This window comes from Drosophila biarmipes, chromosome 3R (assembly GCF_025231255.1).
Source record: "Drosophila biarmipes strain raj3 chromosome 3R, RU_DBia_V1.1, whole genome shotgun sequence".
Lineage (NCBI taxonomy): Eukaryota > Metazoa > Arthropoda > Insecta > Diptera > Drosophilidae > Drosophila > Drosophila biarmipes.
The window spans coordinates 23809713-23831065 of record NC_066616.1 but is presented as its reverse complement, the minus strand read 5'-3'; the positions used below and the strand labels follow the sequence as shown (position 1 = coordinate 23831065).

Sequence of the window (21353 nt, the reverse complement as noted above, 5' to 3'; positions counted from 1 at the left end):
TGGAGCCCGAGACAGAAACTGCGACTATCTCAGCACGCATTCGGAGGGCGGGGGAGGAAAAAAAAAAGCAAAAGCAGCCCAAACTTGACAAATTTCCCATTTGACTTGACTAATTTGAAGATTTATTTATGCATCAGCAGACAAAGGGAAGGGAAAATCCAGAGAAACGCAAATAGATTTGGCCCTGTCGCAGTCACAAAAACGGGGCTTAAATTGTTACTGCGAGTGGGTAGTAGGGGAGCCAAAGGGACAGGTATCCTTAGCACATATCCTTAGCACATATATTATGCACAAACCTGTAACATATAATTTATGACGGGGCAGGGAAATGCCATTATGGCCAATGCCAGCTTATATTTGTATTTCATTCATCATTCATCCCATTTGTTCATTGCTTATGCAATTGTTTTTTACCGCTGCGAAAGTTAAGCCCCCCATTGTTCATTGTAAAATTGGCTTAAATTAAGTATTGATTTCATTGGCCAATCGCATCAGGGAATAGCATGAATATAGTAATCGCATTATTTCCAATCGGTTGATGCAATTAACATGCCAACTTGCGTACACATGTCGTATGCGCAATATCCGAGCAAACTCAATATTCGTTAACTCTTCAATGCAATTTAAGTTGATTAAGGGCTGGGATTGGCTATCTATTATTTAACTGTATTGTTACAAACGATTGCTGGGACTGGGATGAAAATTACTCAAGTAAACACATGGCGTATACTTAATGGGAGGAGAATTAAATATTTTTATTTGCCCGTAAAGTTTGTGATTAATTATGATTGTTATTAGACTGAAAAAACCAGAAACAACAACTGCGGCAAATGTAATTACAAGACAAATTTACAAGGAAATTCCTGGGCAGCAGGATGCTTTCCCCTCGCTTTCCCCACTCCACGGAGGCTGCCCTTTTTGACAGTTAATTTATGTGGAAAGTTACAAGTGCGCCTCGAGCGCTGAACTTTGAGTTTTTCCTTTCGCCTCGACTTGGGTCACCTTAAAAGCGAACTCACGCACACACAAAGCACACGCAGTGGCAAGCGTAAAACAAAAACAACAACCGAGTCAAAGGTCAGGCTTCTGTTTTTCCAGCAATATCTGCTAAACAAGACCGAAAAAGGAAGCCAGCAGTCCCACAAATGTAGGCAACACTTTTTTTCCCCCAACTTTTGTTCCTTCATCCGCCGAACCGAAGAAATAAGTTGGAGGAAGCACAAAAAACAATCCATATCCATGGGTTCTCAAAAATTATACGCATCTCTCAGTTTCAGTCCCGCTGTGAGATTTACGATGGGTCAGTCGGTGGGAAGTTTTATTGTTTTCCCAGCTAACCCCAATCAAAGAGGTTCGAGGCAGGATTGATTGCTTCATTAAACTGGCGCCAAGTGTGTATCGACAATGGCAGCAGCTAATCAAATTTTATATATGATCCCATAAAGCATGTCCGACATCAGCGGGCGAGGAGAGCATATTTGCTTTTTGCAAAACAAAAGTAGCAACTATGAGATGGAATATTAAGTAGTTTGGGTCAACATCAGGAATAGAAAATGGAAGTACCTTTTAAAGGATATAACAAAAAGTACTTATTTTTATAATATATAAATAAAAAAAAAAGTTAATAGGTTATGAGAAATAATAGTTCTTTTCTAAACTTCCCATTTTTAGGACCTGCTTTTATTATTTATGCAAGTTATCTGCCACCTTTAGGCAACAACTAACCCTAACAACCCCACCAGAACCCACAACTCTTTCGCTTATAAAATCCCCAATTTGTACATACCATATCTGGCTTATATGTGCCATCTATAAAATATTATGCGAGCAGAGTAAATGTAATGCAAATTGAGTTCCATTCCTTTTCCTCTTCTCATGTGGGCTCCCCTCGGCGGATGGCGGATACTCGCTAGTCAAAATATCAGCCAAGAAATCGCCTCCACTCCCTGGGAAGATGTCTTACACACTTTTCTGGTTTTCTGGCGGAGCTCTGTTGCCAGGGCAAGGTCGTCTTACTTTGCTGGATTTTTATGGCATGCACACGTCAGCAGTAAGCAACAACAACGGCAGCAAAACAGGTCTTGACTGGCGCCTTAGGAAATTTTCCTGGCCCCAAGAAAATGTATATATCTGTATGTATTTATTATTAGCTATGACTTTTGTGCGTGTGTTCATCGTGAGTCACAACAATTTTCGTAGGTCTAGGCGCAGTTATAAAAACCGAATGCGATAATTGTTAAGGAAAACCCTCCTACCCTGCTTTCCCTTTGTGGTCGGTGCGTGTGGCAGGACTAGCATAAAATGGCCAAAAGGGAGATGATGGTGGGTGGCAAAAGAAAAAGGAGCAGGAATATACAGGGGTAAACAATTTTTATTGCCCTTCCTGTATAAACGAAAGTGGCGTTGTCAGCAGCACCAGCAGAAAAAGGCATAGGCAAAAGATTTGCTTCTGACCTCAGAAAACCACTCGAATCGGTAGAAAAACTTGGAAGGAGATGGACGTAGAAGAACTAGAAAAACAAACCCATCTCAGAACGGAGAAGAAAAAGGCTAAAATCAAGTTCAGGGAACTAAAAAACCCTGACTTTATGGTCTATCATAAAGTAGCACTACGTAAAAAATATAGTGTCAGATTTGATATTTCTTTCACATTTATTGGTTGAATTTGAAATGGGAAAACAACGGTTTTCTTTTATGACAACTAGTTCTAAAAATATCTTAATAGTCGCTCGTTTCCTAGATTTATCGCTCTCCTTAAATTAAAACAAATTGCCAAAGTCAAAGTCAAGGCAAGAAATAATAAAAAAAGAGCCAAGATAATCATGATTGACATGGCAACGAGAAAGATGTCACCCCACTCTTGCCCATCCACCCAGCATTTATAACGAATGCAAATGCAATAAAAAGCTCGCAGAGATCCAGAAAATTGTTTGCACGCCAATTTAATTTATTAATTTAGCCAGGCAGCCCAAAACAGCCGCCACAAGACGAAACAATGAGGGCAGAGGCTACAAATAATACGAATAAATAGATAAGCAAATAAAGTGAGATGGGACTGAATCTCTTTGCATGTCATTTATCTTTGTGGGCCCACGTTTTTACCATTTTTTGTGATAAGTCTGTAAATTTGATTAAATGGCGTGTAGGAAAACCCGCAGGGGTTCAGATAAGTTAACTCGCTTGAAGAGGGCATATTTTTTGAATATTTTATTGAAACCTTGGAAGTGCTGCTCTGAAAATTATCAACAAAATTCCACCGAACTTAAGTAGTCTTCAGACGATTATCCACAGTCTCCAGTAAAACTCATAATATCAGCTTTTCTTATTTTCCTCGTTTTCTCCCCTTCTTTTAAACCTTCAAAGGACATAAGCGCCTCGGAATTGTGCTTTTAATGATGGCGTTGACGGCCCCAAACGACGTTTATTGTAAATGATGCACAAATGCCGCTTTGGCGGAATGGCCAACCATCTTCACCATCATCATCATCCCCATCTCCTTAGTTCCACTGCAAACCCTCCTCCAAATTTGCGCTGCACTTGGAGCAACTTTATGGCACTCTTCACAGGCCCTGAATTCCATTTGGCCCAAATTAACGTTAAGCATAAATTTTGAGCCAGCAAAACGAGTAACGAGAAACTGAAACTACGGCTAACAATAAATAAAAGCAGAAAATAAAGCTTATTTCGTTCTGCAGCTGCAGCAAGCACGATTAGCATTAACAATTCCATTAAGAGCCGAAACAGCACAGCAGCCAAAAGAAAAACAGAGTTCTCAACTCGACGACGAGCTGCTAAAGCCTTTCTTGACAGGAAAAACTCTGCACGGAAAATGAAGAAAGCGAAAAAAAATATAAAATAAAGTACTTGCTTGAAGCCTAAGGGGTTGACAACTGGGGATAAGGCCAAACAAGATGCCATGAGGAATGGAAGGCAAAGACTTTCCATGAAACTTGTTCCAGCCATTTTATAGGATTTAAGTTTTAATTAACTATTTTTGTTATAAAAATAATATGGTCATGAAAGCCACTGGAAATACCCTCAACAAAAATGAATATAAATAGGTTTTGGCACAGTTTATCACGAAAATATAAGCCATAGGGATTTAGGTTCAAGATCCCCTGCACTGCCATATATCAAGGGGTTCTCTGAACCCCTAACGAGCGAAATGAGTAAGTAGAAGGCCATTTCTAGGGGCACTTTTCTGGTAGCTGGCGACGCCTTATATCAGGCCATTTGTAAATTTACATTTGCTGTCAACTGAAAGTCATTTGGCCGCGAGAAAGCTCATAAAAATCGGGCCAGACAACAACATCACACCGTTTCAATGCCGTCATCGCCGAACATTATCAAAACTGGTGGAAACAAAATACCAACACAAACTAAGTCTAAGGTGACAGACAATAAAGAAAAAGTCGTTAAACAATTTGATATGGCCTGGCCTTGAAGAGCGGGGAACATTAACGAAATGAAGGCGGATTGGCGGAGAAACACGAGACCAGAGAGACGGCACAAACTTTTGGCCAACAAAACTTGGTCTAAACCCGGTCTATGACATAAAATTTCTCGCTTCGCTGTTTGCTTTATGATGTCTCTTTTTCTCGGCCCGAAGTAAATGCAAATTAGGGAGGAAAACAACAAGGTGGCTAGGAGATAAGCAGCAATGACAATGACTGCGACTCACCCGAAAATGAACTTCCAATTTCGAGTGAAATTCCATTATGTAATGAGCTGGGTGGCCAGAGCAGGTGGTGTGGCCAATAAACCGTGCCCGCTGGGCAAACTACACCTGAAGCGGAGGGCAGAGGCCGAGCCATGGAGCTTCCGCAGCCGAGGAGGGGAGAGTTCAACAAACTGGGTCGGCCAATGCTACTTTTCGAGCAGCATTTTGTGGATGGATGGGTAGTACGCTTTCTAAAAAAGTTACCAACTTTGTTGGTTCAAAGTTTACAAATTTCCAAATTTTCATTCTATTTAATTGATGTATGGCACAGTTGAACTTTTATTAAGCCAATTTCTACAACTCTGTAGGTATGACTCAGCTTAGCTCCTTAATGCCTCCTTTTACCAACTGGAAACCCGTTAAAAAGGCGGCTTTTATAAAGCTTTATATTATAAATACAAAGAAAATTGTGTTCCCTTAGAGCTACTTATGCAGTACCAGTAAAAACTGAACTGCTGTCATGCCATTAAATGGTTTACCTTTTCTTTTCACCAGGTAATAGCTTGTCTAGACAGTTTAAAAACTGAATTACTCAAATTACCCCACAATATCCATCGTAATCAACATATCCGGCTGATTTAATCGACGTCATAAGTGAAGGTAACTCAATACCCAAGGCAAACTTCACCCAGGATTGGACTGTGTGCGCGGCTTGGGGGATGAAGACTTAACAGGTCAATCATCCCTGGACTGCGCCATCTGCCTGCCAGCCAGCCTTCCAGTCAGCCATCAATCAATCAATCAATTGCAGTTTACACACTGACATGCAATCCACAATGCGGCATCTGCTCCAATCAAAAGGGGGGCGTGATCTATGGGTGATATTATGCCAATGCCGAGCCAACATGGCCGCTCTGGGTTTGATTAATTCCAATGGCGCTGGCACAAGAGCCGCAGCCCTCGGGCAAATAAAAAGAAATTTAGTGTCAAAAGTAATTGTGCCCAAAGGACATGGAGAGAATAAAAAAAAGGAAAGGAGAAAGGCAGAAAGCACAAATGGCAAGAGGAACAACAAAAGCGGCGAGCGCAGCAAAAATAATTACAAGTCATGAACACAGATAGCTAAAATGACGCGACGGAAAAGGCTACAAAAATTTCCGACAACGCTCATGGATCCTGCGGCGGGGAAAGCGAAGGATGCAGTGCACCCAACTCCCTCGCACTCGCACTTGTGGGCTCAACTTTTGTGTTGGCACAGAAAAAGTTTCCGAGTGTTTAGGCACTGAGAAAAAATATAAGCTAGTTATTGATTAAATTATTTTGAAATACAATAATTTTTAGAGCATCTATAACTTATCTCGCAAAAAAAATATTAAGAGCATTTTATTCTTAAAACTCTGAACTCAACATTTTTATCCTATAAATTAACTTTAAATGAATTTCCTCTTTTTTTTCTGTGCATATTTGTGTGTGGAAATTTATCTATCCTGAGGCCGTTTGGCAGCCAGAGATGTTGGGAAAACTAATTAATAGCGCATTTCATTTGGTGCCTGCCCCAAAAGGCAAGGAAACTGTGTTGCTATCCCGCTCCCTATCTGCCTCTTGCTCTTTGTTTATGACAAATAATGTTGAAATTAAATGATATGCCTGGAGCGATAAGTGAGTGTTGTGTTCTATCTACTTTTATGGGATAATGCCGGACTCCCCGGTAATCTGCAGCCAAATCCGAAGCCACATTAGTGCCGAGAGACCGGAGCAATTCAGGAAAAGGGGCGGCGAAAGGGGGTCACATCGATGTGGATACAGCCACCCAGTCATGTGATATACCGCCCAGTTAAGTGCGGGCGATTCACATAAATTGGCCAACTTAACTAGACAATCGTAGCGTGGAATAAATCCTATAAATCGATTGTTAAATTACATTAAGTTCCGAGTTGTAGCTATTTTAACAAATTTTTAAGGCCTTAAAACAACATCGGATTTTAAAATCTGTTACAATATTTTTTAATTTGATATTTATACTTTTCATTTTAGATCTAACAGAAAAAAATCCTATACATACATGGAGTATGAGTGATATTTATTAAAATAAGGGAGCAACACGTCGTATGCGTGATTCCTAGAAAATGCTTTCCAAGTTTAATTTAAAGTATGATTAAGTAAGTGGTAACCCTGTCGAACTCAAGATTAATTAAAAATTTCAATTTTGGTTAGTGGCAACCCTGTTGAAAGGTTCACACGTGTTTTCTTCCTCTTCTTTTCATGGAACCCCGCGCGTTAATTTCCATCTCTCTTTGCCACTTCGAGAGAGTCAAAAAGAACAAAAACGGTAACCAATATGAAAAAAAAAAACACGCAAAGGCAGGTTGATAAGAAAAAGAGGTGTGGGAGGATATTAGAGGATTGCGGATTAAGCCGAGGTGAGTTTTGGGCTTAAGTGGGGGAGCAGTGAGTTTTTCCCTGAGGTTACTTAGTAACATTTCTTCCCCCCGCTTGTCTATTGTGTGGGGACTTTTAGTGGTATGCCGTGTGGAAATTAACACAGTGCCACATAAAATGACAATTCAAAGGTCCAAAAAAAAGAGAGAAAAACCAGACGACGGAGAGAGCGAGTGAGCCGAAAGAGAGCGCCCTGCGCAGCGAGCGCCAAAATAACGTAGCCTAACCCAAGGGGTGCGTGTGTGTGCGCGCTAGTGTGGGTGTGTGTGCGGCTTTTGATTTGCCACAGCTGCGACGCAGGCAGCGCTGCCTGGATCTGGATCCTTGGATCCTGTGACCCTTGGGAGTTCTGCCGCCGCCGACAGCGCTGCCTGTCGCCGCGTCGCTGTTAAAAATAGCAAGCGAAATGGATTAGTTGCCGTTGCCTAAGCCCCCAAAGCGAAAGAAAGGAAGGAAGAGCAGTACAAAAAGGAAACGCAAAACGGCATAACGGAAAGCTGAAAAGAGCGAAGTGCGGCGCATGTGTGTGTGTGAGGCTTGTTTTTGCCATTTTTGTTTCACCCATTCTGGTTTTCGCTTCTTTTTACCTTTTTTCGGCCACCCGTGTTTGTGTGTTTGTTGTGTACAGTTCTGTTTGACATTGTGACCGACTGAAAATGACGACGATGATGATGCTGTTGCTACTCTCTCCCTCTTGGCCTCTCTCCTTTCCCCCTTGCACTCTCTACCCCTGCTCAGCTCACCCTTCTTCGCACATGTGTGTCATGTGAATGAATTTTACAACACGGTAACGGCATTTCAGCAGGCCCAAAGCCAAATCCTTTAAGGCCGCCTTCGAAATGAAAGTATGCAAAGCAACAATAAAATATGACGTAAGCCACAAAAACCAAAAGCTACTCTCGTTTTTTGGGGCACAGAGAAAAAAGAATTAAAAATGATATCTTCATAATATATTATCTTATAATAATGTATTTGGGCACAAAAATGAAACATTTTTTAAAGGCTAACAAACTTTTCTATTTTAAAATATTTTTTAAAAACTGTAAATTTCTTTTAATTTATTTCCCCTAATCTCCACCTTGATTTTTCTTCAGTGTACACACGCTTATGACTCCAGCTACGAAAAGACGCTGACACACACATCATGTTTTGACCACCCAACCCACTCCCACTCCATGTGGCCACCTTGTTGCTCACTTTTTTGCTGTTTTGTTGTATTTTACGCACAAAGAACTCGAAGGAAAGGCCGGAAGGAAATCGACACAGGCATGTCCCTGCTGCTGCCACGCCCCCAGGAAGGAAACGCCTTGGACAAATTGTCCCACAAGTCGGCGGAGGGCGACTAAAACCACAGCCAAGCGCACCGGGAGCAAAGAAAAAATTACTTAAAAGATAACTTTTATATAAACCGAGCAAGGAGAACGGTGCGGGAAAGTACAACGAATGCTGCTGTAAAAAATGTATGCCTTTTATGGGGATCCTTGTGGTTACGAGGATAATGAGGCGTATACGCCATGCGGGCTAAAATGGGATTTACAGCGAAGATGCAGGGCAGCAGTATGGTAGTTTCGAAAAAACCTTTTATTTTCGCCGGTAAAAAATGTTGTGAAAATTAAAAACTCCTAAGATTTTAAATCACCCAAAAATAGTGTCTAAAAGTATGAAACTGCATTCATAGTGAATTGAGAGAACAACATTTATAGCATACTTTTGAGTGCAACATTATACTTTTATATTATATATTTCTCAACCACGACCAGAATTTTTCAAAGCATTAATTATAATGTTAAATTCTTAAAAGAAAAGTCAAAACAGCAGGAAACTTGTAATACCCAAGTTCATTATTATATTTTAATCTTGTATCTCCTTCAACCACTGACCACTTGACCGCAGTTACCATACCCACCGCAATATCCTGGAAAAGCGCTCTTTAATAACACGGACGCATAAAAGCATTCCATGGTCAGTCCAAAATTGCTCGAGGGCGACTCGTAAAAGCCTTCCCCACAAGGCTGCACAGCAGGACGAGCGGCTTGTGGCGAGCTGTGCAGGACGACGACGATGATGAAACGGATATGGCTTATTGCCCGGGGATAACCACAATAATGCAGGGGAACAACAGCGCTGGGCAATTAATTAATTCTCGAGAGGAGTTTATCATATCATCCGACGAGGATGCGATTTAATATTCAAATGCAATCTAATTAGCCGCTAAAATGGCTCTCAGAAATTGCAAGCGACATTTCAAGGCCACTGGTAACCGCGGCAACGCGACATTCGCTTTTAATTGCGCTGGGCACAGGCTGAAGGTGCATGCAACAACAATGGAGACATTAACACCCGTCGCCCGAATGCAATCCGCAATTTAATTTTATTATACAATCGCAGTCGCAGCTCCCACACAACTCTTAAAGCAATATTCCCCAAAGTGCAGGGGCAAAATGTGCGCAATTCACCAAGCGGATGAATGGGATGGGAGGGCAGGGTTTCGAGGGCACCAGAGAGATGGTGGGTGTTGCATACCCAAAAGATACCAGAAAGAAATTTCCCTCGCTCGTGTCGAGGGTGGTGAGCTGTTGAAACTTTGTGGGGCAATCAAAAGATGTTAAGGGAATATAGGGGCGCCTCAGGGAGAGGGCCATGTTTTCGGGATACCCTGGAAACAGTTTTAGTGGTCAGGTTTTTAAAATTACTTATAAAAAACTGCAAAGATTTTAAATCACTTTTTAAAAAAGGTGTCTAAAAGTATGCTACAGCTAGCATAGTAAAATGCGGAAATAGAATTTTTAGCATGCTTTTTTACACTTTTGTAAAACCAATGTTTTAGTCCTCTGAATTCAAATCCATTACGTTAAATATCATATAATTTACCATTTTTTCTTAATCATATTTCGACTTCCCCACCACATCCCCTCAAATCCCTAAAGGAAACCCTGGATAGCTTCATTTAAACCCAGTAACATCATCAAAAGCGAACTCGACATTGCATTCATTCAAGAAAAAGACGTTTCCCGCAGCCAACTCACCAAAGAAAAATGAAAAAAGACAGCGGGAAAATGCAGGTGGGGTGAAAAACAACCAGGGAAAGGGCGAAAGGAGAAAGGAAGTGGGGCAATGGGTTCGCGGGGCTCGCAGCATAAGCAACTGGCGACTGCACACTGAGAGGTTATGTCAGCAATTGAATCAGCCAAAGAACCGTAAGAAATACCCATCTCCTCCTCCCTTTGCACTGTCACTCCTGCAGCTTCCTTCCCTCTGATTGCCGTTATGCGGTTTAGTTAATGTAGCTCATGTTTTTGTTGCTGTCTCCATCACTGATGTCGCCCTGCTCCTTATAACCCGCTGTGCAGCACGCAAAAAGCACAGCAAAAGCAAAAGCAACACAGCACAAGCAACAGGAACAGCAAGATAACCGCGCTGGCGAAAGCAGAGTGCAAAAGTTGAAATTACGTCAAATGAAATTAAGTGCACGCCTTGGAGTATGCAACGGAATTTTCCAGGGTTTTTCGTTTACAGCTCCCTAAGCCGGGACTTATTAAAGTCAGCTTTAAATGGGAATTGCCCGATGGTCAAATAACTTTTGAATGTTGCTTTTGACTTTCAAATCCAATTGTTGGTTTGACCACTGGAAATTTCTTCTGTTGCTGAGACCTTTTAAGGGAAACTTTAAAAATGAATTCCTTTTGGTTCAATAAATCTTAAATATTCCCTTTCACCATGGATAATTTATTTTGTTTACAACTCTTTAGGTTACTTTTTAAACTTAACTTTAATTTACCATAAAGTTAAATCCATCCACTTTCTTCATTCGTTTGATTCTAATAAAATAATATGCTTAAAATACCAAACTTCTTAAACGAACAGTGAGCATAGAGATACCTTTAAGTAAGGCAGAGTATTTCCCCTAACTTTGTTAATGGCAGAGGCATTTCTCTCTGCGGCAATCTTTCTTATTTGCTTAGGGTTAACAATGTCAGGCCCATTTGTCAGTGACTTGCAGGAGTTGATGATGCTGCCTTTGGCTGGGGTTTTTCATATCTCTCCTCTTGCCACTCTGCCAACCACCGACAGCCGACCGAGTTCCCCGGAGGGTATGGGCCACTTGGGAGCCGGGAATCCTGGCCAGCTGTGCTAGGCCACTGTTGCTCTTCCGCCCGGATAGCCAGTTATGCCATACCATTTTTTCGACATCCTGGCCTGCCTCGCTTCCGTGCTCGTCTGCATATCCTTCTGCAGATCCTCCTCTTTGACAACAGTAATTAGTCGGCGCCTTTTGCGTTGATTGCAATTCCTTCGCCGCTTTTATTCTCTTTTTGCACTTTTTTGCACTTCTCGTTCACCTGGCAACTGCGAAGATGCAAATTTCTGCACTTGCGAGAAGAATTTCGTGAACAAGTTAATTAGAGGCAGCTGAAGGTGAAAGGTGCCGCGATGCTGAAGTGGGTGGTTTGGGGCATGGCAAATGGTGCCAATCAGGGTGCAAATGAAATTATACAAAACTCGATTTTCGCCGAGGTTCGCTTTCGACTTTTAAGCTAAATATTTCGTAGATAAAACTTTAAATTATGGATTGACAATCTTTCTAAATAAGTATTAGTTCTAAAAGATAGGCCTTGATTTATTCGCACACCATTTATAACTTTCATTTGAAACTATTTAAAACACATCGGGCTAAAAGCAGAAAGCAGAAACCCATCAGATTGCACAATTAAATGGTTTCTGCTGTACAAACACGGAACACGTAACCCAACGCTAGAAGTTCATTTAATTAAAGGTAAAACTGTTCGACGCAACCATTAAATTTATGGTCTCAACCTTTTCACTCTTTCTTTTTAACTCACGCTTGGTTAACTGGCATTTCTTCGCCTTTGTGGGCCAACTTAAAAAGGAAATTGGAGATGAAGCCAAGCGCATGGAATTTAAATGTGAGAATTTCAGTTTTTCTTTTATTTCTCGCATTTTTCTGTTGGAGATACAAAAAAAAGCGCACAACAAAGGGGGGAAAATATGAAAATTCGCCAGAAGTCGGACTCAACCTTGGAAATGGGAACCGGTTTCAACCCCTTCGGTGGTTAAGGGAACACCTCAGACCCCGAAAAAGAACAGGAAAACCACCCACATCGTATTACTGGGTCAGGTTTTCCTCGAGTATTACCATTTTATTTTTTTGCCTCCGCTCGTTAACTGCCCAGCAGAACTCATTTCGTGTTGTGGGTTCTTTTTTGTCTTGCCACTGCAGCAGCATTAAATACACATATAATTTGGCAAAAAAGAGGGCAGGTGGGTGTGGTCATGAGCCAGGCGTATCTGATGTTGTTTTGGGAGTACATAAAAGTAGGCGAATGAACTCTTCCCCTCCCGAAAAAAAGGGTCAAGCCACATGTATTAAGGGACTTTTACGTCTGGATACCCTTCAGGCTAAGACCGAATCAGAGCTTAGTTGGGATTTACTTTGCTTTCTATAAATAAAGCAGATTTTTAATCATTTTCATGTTCATTTTCCATTGCCAACAAAGTTACAGAAAAAAACTGAATTGCATTAATTTTGAATAAATTTTAATGAGTTTTACAGATGCTTTAAAATTCCTCGCAATCATATTAACTGTTTTTGCCCAGCATTTTCAAAACTTTTGTCTACATTTAATTATGTTTTTGGGATTACATGCACACATTTTATAGCCCATGAAAATTTGTTGCACGACAAAACTCTAAATTAATTTTGCTAGCCCAGCAAAATCTACGCCCCCATATTCGTGTGTGTGTGCTTTTTTTGTCCAGTTTGAATCGGCCCCATGGGTCACATTGAAATCCTCCCACAAACCGGCCTAACTTGCCAACACACCTCTGGGCTGAAACTCATCCGACGTGCCATGAAATTTGTTTTCAATTAACAAATTGTTTCGAAGCGACGACAAAAAATCGATAGCTAAGCCTTTTTCCACCTCCGGCTCCTTTTATTTCCTTCTAATTTTGGCTTGGGCATAAAAATCTATGGTTTTTAGGAAAATTAATTCAACGCCAGAGATATCTTGCGTTCCTACACAAAGAGAAACAAATATTAATTCCCTTTCTGTGGAACACAATATATCTTTTTTCTGCCCATTCTCTGTTGCTACACACACAGTATACAATAACTTGAAGACTTGAAGTTTTCTTCTGTTTTTGATCTTACAAATATTCTTCTTAATATTCTCTTTCTCTAGATAAATTCTAAGCATTTCATGCGCTTCGGATGTGGGAAATGCAGGAAGCAAGATTCTGGAAGCAGGATGCAGGCTTCCCTTTACTTTGTGCATGGCAAATTCCTACATGGTCAGAGCAAGACAAGAAAAACGAAACTTTGGCCCTGCAAATCAAAAAGTTTTCAAGTTGTCGAGAGCATCTTGGCAGACAAGTTTCAACAGTTAACACGACAATGACGATTCTAAAAGAAACTTTGCACATCCGAGATGAGATAAAGTGGCACAGCTCACTCAAGTTCACAGAGATATTACATGTGCTGGATATTCATTAGGTTTCGCAAAATGACTCCTACTTGTGAATCAATAAATCAAAGCGTAGGTTGACAGCCAACAGCAAAACAAGAAACGTAGTCATAAGCCGGTAAGATTTGTGACTCACCAAAGTTAAGATACGAAAAATAAAAAAAGAGGATACAAAAACTCCCACCACATCGCAATCGAGGCGAAAAAAACGACCATTTGGATTTGGCAAGACATCAAAATAATAGATAGACAGACAAATAAATAAGTATAAATAAAAGCGGAGGGCGAGTGAGAGAATAGATAAATATATAAATTGAATTCATGACTTGCAGATACAAAACAGACACTGCAAGGGGGCGTGGCACTGCAGTGGTGTCATCAAACTCTGCGGGCAGAAAAGAAGTATAGAAGTATGGTATAGCACCCATAAATACCCTGAAAATACTACCCCTCTTTGGGTTCTTTATTCGGAACTGTATGGTATTAAAACTTTTATATGTGAAATATTTTTACATTTTTCTAGTAAGCGCTATTAAAGCATTTTTCCTGTATGATATCATATCTCAGATCCTTCCCTTTCCCAGCCCAATATACCCTTTATAGAGAGGTACCCAATGCTGCGGGCATGTCTACCACATGGGGGCTTGAGAACAAAAAGGCAAACAAAAGCTATGTGATAGAGCCCCAAACAAGGTAAAATGGCAAAGACATTGAAAAAATGGTTACATGAGAGTGCGGTGTACGGGGGGACGTCACTCAAGGGCCGAACTTTTAATTACATTCGTACGTATCAGTTGGATTCACCTTATAATGTTTATAGGGGTTACAAGAAAGGGGAGCCATAAAAACAAATTAAAGCACTGCCCACAGCTTTCTTATCTATGCCAACCGACAGACTGATAGACCATTATCAAGTGATAACAGCGATGATTCACCGGTTGCCTTTGGACAGCTCATCGTTTTTACGGCGGTTACTTCTAGTATGTTTGTACAGCCGAAATAAGCCTCCTAATTACTAATTGTGTTAGAGTGTAAATAGGCCCCAGTGTCATTATAAGTGTGGGTGGAAAGTTTTGTATTGCTGTGCAGAAAGAAGTATTAGTTTCGATTGTTATTAAAAATGAGAATGTCTAAAAGGAAATGCCTATATGAGGGAAAGACCTTGATATTTCACTGCGGATTCTTATAGCAAAAGCTGTCTATAATAGAACCCCACTTTCTATCAGTGGAGGCGCCTATGATAAATTGGAGAATCACTGGGGAGGCGCAAAAGTATAAGGTCGCTCTGGGTTACAACGATGACTCAATTCAAAGCCTACATTGTGAATCGGGGGCGGCGCGAGCCCTCTGCATGTTCGACTCACATTAGAGGGGCGATACTCGTTCAGCTCATTCAGAGCTCGCTGACAGGAAGTGTTGGGCAGAACGGAATGAAATGATACATGATAAACGGCGTATAATGTGGAGAACTTTCACAGATGGTTAATGCTTTCGAATTAAACACGCAACTGACACGATATCGTGCTCTCCCAGGGGTCATCGTTTAAAAAAAGCCACAAAAGCGACAAATGAATAGAGTACAAGAACAAATATGCCATTAAGTAGAATAAAGTAGCATCACGAACTAGAAAAGACCCATATAAAAATAAAGACTATACCGATAAGACCTTTTTTTGCAGGGAATGGTTGAAATATTTCTCGGCGAGAAATACTTAAAAATCCCTTGCAAGACATACTCAGATCTACCCCAAAAAATGACTTGATGCGAAACGTATGAGATCATCAACGACAAGATGCTTTTGTTATAAGTAACATGTATAAAAACCCAGAATGAGAAAATAAGTGCCATAACTTTGTTTGAATTCATTTGTATGACGAAGCGGCAAAAATATACGAATGAGGCACTCGAACTAGGGCCTTTGGGCAGCATCCGTAATTGATGACAAATCGAGTGCACTCACTTGAATTCACGTTCAAAAGCAATCAAATAAACTAGCTTTTAACTAGTTTAATAATGTTATTGAGGAGAAAGAGAACTTTTTGTAATTATTGTACTATAAATATTCATTATCTCGTCAATTTTCTATTCCATTTGCTTAACGAGAGTGTGTATTAATTAAACAATTTTTTTAATGACAGTAAGATGAAAAGAGCCGAACGACTGATAGAAATGAAAGCGAGGAGGAGGAGATCAAGTGGAGCACGACTTTTATATAAGAAATAGTAATTAGCATGGACTATAAGATACTGTATTTGTTTAATTATAAACAATCCTAAACATTAGTAATTGCTGAGATCGAATAACTTTTATATGATCTTTAAGGCTTGGTATATATTTTCTTTATCTGAAGGATATGAAGTAGGTTTTTTTTAATTTGACACTGATCTAAGAAGGTATATGCCCTTATAAGGAATAGACTATTGGATACTTCGTTTTTTTAATTAAAAGAAAAGCTTTTGGTATATATTTTCTTTAACCAAGTTTAAAGTTTTGATGAATATTTTTATTAAACAAGTATCTTTCTTATACAAGGATTGACTATAAGATACTTTTTTTTGTTATTATAAAGTATTGTAACCATTGGTAGATCTATAGATGATCTGTATTAAAGCCTTAACTCAGAATATTGTCATAATTAAAACAATAGACCCCTGTATCCCTAATATATCTCTTTTATCAAAGTTTTGTTACATTTTGTGGAATATTTGTGATAAACACTGATCCAAAATGGCATATGCCCAGCTTCTTATATAGGGTATGTGTGGTATAATTAGCCTTTCTTTGTTTTGCTTCGTTCGTTTGCCAAGATCTGGTTGGGCTCCCCGCTTTATCGCTGACTCTGTTTCGCACTCGAAATGTCACAACACAAAGGGCACGAATTCATTAATAGAATCGCGAGGGTTTTCAGGGGGCGAAGGGGTGGTTTTGGGGGGTGGGGACTTTCGAGGACGTGGAAACGCGACCTTCGGCGATTTTTCAATGCTGGACCCTCTGAAAGGCGACAAGCCACGAGGGAACCCTGGCGTAGAGAGAGTAATTGCGGGAAGTGCCGATAAAAAGAATGCCAAATGCTGAATGTTGAATAATTATTGCGTATTACTCACCTCAGCGCGTGGGAATGGAGCGTTGCAGCTGTTTTTCGTGTTGTTCGGTGGCTGTGGAAACTGTTTGGCCTGGAAACGGACATTGGAACGCCGGAGCCCGGACTGGAACTTCCAATCGACGCAGAGGGCGTGGCAAGGCGGAGTCGCGACTTTTATCTCGTTTTTATTTCGATTTTCTCGGGCTTTGATTGCATTTTTGTGGTTGAAATTAAATTGCAGCTTGATTGATTGACATAATACGAAGTCATTTGAATTTTTTCGCAATTTTCTCGCTTTTCTTTTGCACTAAATAACGCGGTGTGTTAACTGGGTTTTTGTTGCTGGTTTTCATTGCAGTTTTGGTGGTGGAAACGTGCTGATTGCTGTTGTTGCTGTTGTCGTTGCAGTTTTCGGTTTTCATTTGCGCTCGTTCAAAAGATCAAAAGGTGAATTAACGAATTTGGAAAAAAAAAAGTGCACATAATGCAGGTCTGACACTGGCAGGTGGTTTAATAGTAATCAAAACAGAAATCACCAAGTCGAGTGGTGCGTATTAACAAACTTGCATTACCTACTTAAAAGCGAAAGCATTTCTCCGTGTGTACATCTTAATCACAATAACTCTCAAAAACTCATACACATTACGTTTTTGTTTCGTTTTTTTTTTCCTTCTGTGTTGTTAATTAGCATAATGATTTGGAGTTGCTCTACAAAATATGCGTAGATAAGGTAGATTATGGGCCTGGATGAGCATGCTACTTGCTTGCTTGGATTCTATGTGGTTTTGTTTTCAGTGTTTTTCATAGTGAGTGCAGAAAAGTTGATGGTTTGATTTGTTGGTTAAGTTGTTTCATATTTTTACAGCCGCATGCAGGGGAATATTTTTTGGGTTATGTGTGAGGAATATATTTATATTTGATTTTGCATTCCAATTGTTAGTTTTTTGAGGGGGAGAGGAAAGAAAGGAAAAATAGGTTAATCAAGAAAGAAAAGTATTCATATGTCTCTGTGTGTGAGTGAGTGGCGTTTGTGTGAGTGTAAGAAATGAAATCATAGCTAAAATCGAAAACCATTAATTTCTATTAACTTTTCTGGCCTTTACAACCACGAAAATCGACAAAGGAAACCTGTTTTTTGGGGGGGAAGTAAAGAAAACAACAAACAAAAGCTTGCACAACAGAAAAAACTGAATAATCAACTTTGAATTTAACAGTTTGCCGATTAATTTGAGGCTGTGTATGCTATGTGATTGTGATTGAATTGTTTACCCCTTTAAAAGTCAGCATTCCATCAACTTCCTCGACTTTAGAGCTTCGGTTTCATGTGTATTTGCTTGCTTTTTTCATTTTCGAATGTCGGAGTTAGCTATTTATCTAGTTTTATATTTGTATAATATATATGCCGTGTGTTTTGTATAGTTTATATATATATTATATGCATTCAATAAATATGAACATGTTAAGTAAATAGCATTATAGTAAATAGTCAATATAGTTATTATCTCGTATAATAAACAATCTTTTATAATAAATATTCAAAAGTTAACTAGAGATTTGTTGCATCCTTCTCTTCCTCATCATCGGTGAGTGATTGAGTGTGTGTGGGTGATGGTTCTACTTTAGAGTGAGTTTTCAACAGGAGAACTAAACTAGTGAAACGAACAAAAACTAAATGCATTTTCCAAGTTTCAAAAAATCGAGGAAATCACTCTCCTCTTTTTGCTGCAAAGCATTTGCCATGAGTGTGTGTGTGTTGTGTTGTGTGAGTTTATTATAATTCTCGTTTTTTGCTTCGCATTATAACAATAATCAATAAAATTTCATGTTTTCTTTGTTTGCAATTACTTGTCCGGTAGTTTAGTGTTTCATACTCGCTCTCTTTTAGTTTTTCATATATTTTCAATTAGCAATTTGCTGTTTACAAGTACTAAATAATCTGTTAGGCTATAACTTGAGTTTCCTGGTGTACATTCGGATAGACTCTGGGGACTTGAGACTCTTGCTTACTAACCATACAAGTTCTCCTCTATATTAGCTACAATTGGTGTACTCGAGCCCTAATCTGTGTGCTTCACTGGTTGCGGTCTCTTACAGTTTAGGTTTCGATTTTGTCTTCTGCAATTTCTCTGGGTGGGTTGCGCAACAATTCTGTATGAATAGACCTATAGATCGGGTCTTGAAGATGATATCATGTGTGTAAGAGTTGTGTAGTGTGTGTGTAATGTAATTGTAAGTAATTGCATTCGAGATTTACATGAAATAACTGCTAACATATGAGGCCGCTAAGATGCCCAGCACAGTGAGGCAGATCAGTATCATGATCTTCTTTCGTCGGGCTTTACTCTGGTACTTGAGCGCCTTCTTGGTGTCCTGAGTTGCCGTCTGCACATAGTCCATAGCGTGCTCCACATGGTACTCAATGCGATCGATCATCTCGCCCTGCGACTCCACCAGCATGGCCATGTCCATGAACATGTCGTGCAGCTCCTTGATCGATGTCTCCAGCTTCATGATGTCCTGATGGCGGGCCTCGATGTCCGCCAGCGTCTGTTTGGCCTGCTGCGTCTCCATGATGATGCCCTGCGTGAACACCGACGAGTTGCCCTCCTCCAGCATCTTCTCCAGCTCATCGTCGTTCGTCGGCCTGCCGGTGATCTCCAGCTGACGCTGTATCCTTCCCTTGCAACGCTCCCGATAATCGGTCTGCGTGCGATTATACTCGGTCATCACCTCCACAAATTTTCGCGACAGCGTCGAGTGCTGCGTCTTTCGAATTCGCAGATCCGCAGATGACTTATTCTGCTGCTCCTCCTGCTCGATATTCTGCTCGATACCCTTGAGCTTGCCGCGCACCCGGTTGGCGTTCTTCTTGATGTCGGCCATCAGATCCTCCAGCTCCTGCTTGGTCTTCTCGTCCGTCTGCGGGGCGGACAGGATGGCCGAGTGCTTCTTCTTCACCTCCTCGACGTTGTCCTGCACCTTGTCGATCATACCGCGGATCTCCTCCACCTGGGCGAAGAAGTCGTCCATGTAGGAATCATGGCCGTCCACATTGACGGCCACCTCCGTCTCCTCCTCGTCGTCGGATTGGGCGGCATGGAGGGCGGCTAATCTGTCTTTAGTCATCTTTGTGTGGGGGGTTTATCCTGGTTTTAGAAAGGGGTTTTCGGGGCCTTCGTTGGGGGGGAGTTTTTTATAGTTCGTTTTATTGTTTATAGTTTTTATGGGGTTTTACTTTTCGTTGTGGCTGGGTTTCGGCTAGCTTTACGTAAGCCCTTGTTACGCGGTTTTTGCAGATTGCGTTTTTGCGATTAGCAGTTAAACGTTAACCGCGCACACACACACTTAGCACACACACAGACACGTGTAAACGCGCGCGGAGTTTTTCCGTTTTTTGCCTTTTGCAGCTTTGCCTTTTAACTTGTTTGCACGTTTTGCCACTTTTGCGAGAGACCTCTTATTGATTTTCCGCTTCGGGCTGGCAGCTCTCTCTTTTCGGTTCACTTTTAGTGTATAATTTTAACTAAACTGGCACTTTGGCTGGCGTTTTTGGTTAATATTATTATGTTTTTTTGTGTTTGTTTGTGTGTGTGTGGTGTGCTGTTATTTCGCTCACCAAGAGAGAGAGAGAGAGAGTGAGTAAGTGAGAGAGGGAGGCAATGAGAGCGCGTGGTTGCGGGCGGCGGCAGCGACGTCGACTGCGGCAGAGCACCTCTTCAATGCCAGCAGCTAAAAAGCTAAAGCTGCTGCTGAATTAATTTTTATTTTTCTTGATTTCCGTGACTCACTGGTTTTTTTGTTGTTATTAAAAATACAACGTCCATATAATTTTAATCTTTTCCCTCTCGTGTGTTGTATTTGTTTGTTTCACTTTCGCACGGCACACACACGCACGCACGCTGGGGCGATAAACGATTTTCGGCAGCAGTGGGAGAGGCGGCTACCGAAATTCTCTTAAAATGGGCAAAAAAAATCGATTTCTGCGCAAAGCTCCAATTCTGCCGTCTGCCTTTGCTGCTGCTTCTTCGTCGACGTCGTCTTTCTCTGCTTCTGCTTCAGCTTCTTGTTCGCGGGGGGTGTTACGGTGGGCGTTATTTGTTCTCTCTCCTTCTGCTTTTCGCTTGCGTTTTATTTTCGTTTGTTGCGTACGCGTCGTCGTCGGCGGCGATGAGTCAGTGTGTGTGTCTGTTGGAGAGGGACGCACGACGACCACCTCTCTCGCTCTCGCACACTGGCTGTCCGGGGTGGCACACGATTTGTTGTTGTCGTTGTCGCCTATTGTTTCACCCGCACATTCTTCGAGTTTTTTCGTAGGCAAATGTGTTGGCAATATTTTTGCTAATTTTTTGTTATCACGAAAAGTAGCAAATATTTCGCGATTTTTCCCGGCGGCTTTGAGTTTTTTCTTGTGTTTTCGATGCGGGCCGATACGAAACGCAGCACCTCGCGCGGGCAAACAATTTTCGAGTATGACCGTAGTGCGACTGGCGCACTTATACCTTCCGGCTCGCAAAAAAACCTCTCAAAATATACTGTGTTTTGCAGCAGGAAATACTAGAGCAACTCAACGAGACAGCAAAGTTCAAAACCATTGGCATTCAGCAAGAGAACTAGCGCTGAATTGGGTTGTTTGATTTAAGTTTTTCGCCTCTCAAGCAATGAAATGGTTGTTTATTACTTTTGTTA

The 21353-nt window shown here is 40.9% G+C and overlaps 2 protein-coding genes across 3 annotated transcripts in view; both read right to left on the bottom strand.

Annotated features, from left to right (window-relative positions):
• The window catches only part of LOC108025965 (eukaryotic translation initiation factor 4E type 2), a 48954-nt gene that overhangs the window by 24120 nt on the left and 3481 nt on the right, over positions 1-21353 (bottom strand). The window lies entirely within an intron of this gene.
• Positions 16690-21162, bottom strand: LOC108026178 (syntaxin-1A). Its single transcript, XM_017096952.3, has 2 exons — positions 18922-21162; positions 16690-17442 (listed from the first exon to the last, which is right to left on the bottom strand). Exons 1-2 carry the CDS (start codon positions 19791-19793, stop codon positions 17424-17426), a joined length of 891 nt encoding a protein of 296 aa, XP_016952441.1. The 5' UTR covers positions 19794-21162; the 3' UTR covers positions 16690-17423.

Excerpts from the sequence above, each read along its gene's own strand:
- LOC108026178 (XM_017096952.3), bottom strand. The coding sequence starts at position 19,793 with ATGACTAAAGACAGATTAGCCGCCCTCCATGCCGCCCAATCCGACGAC.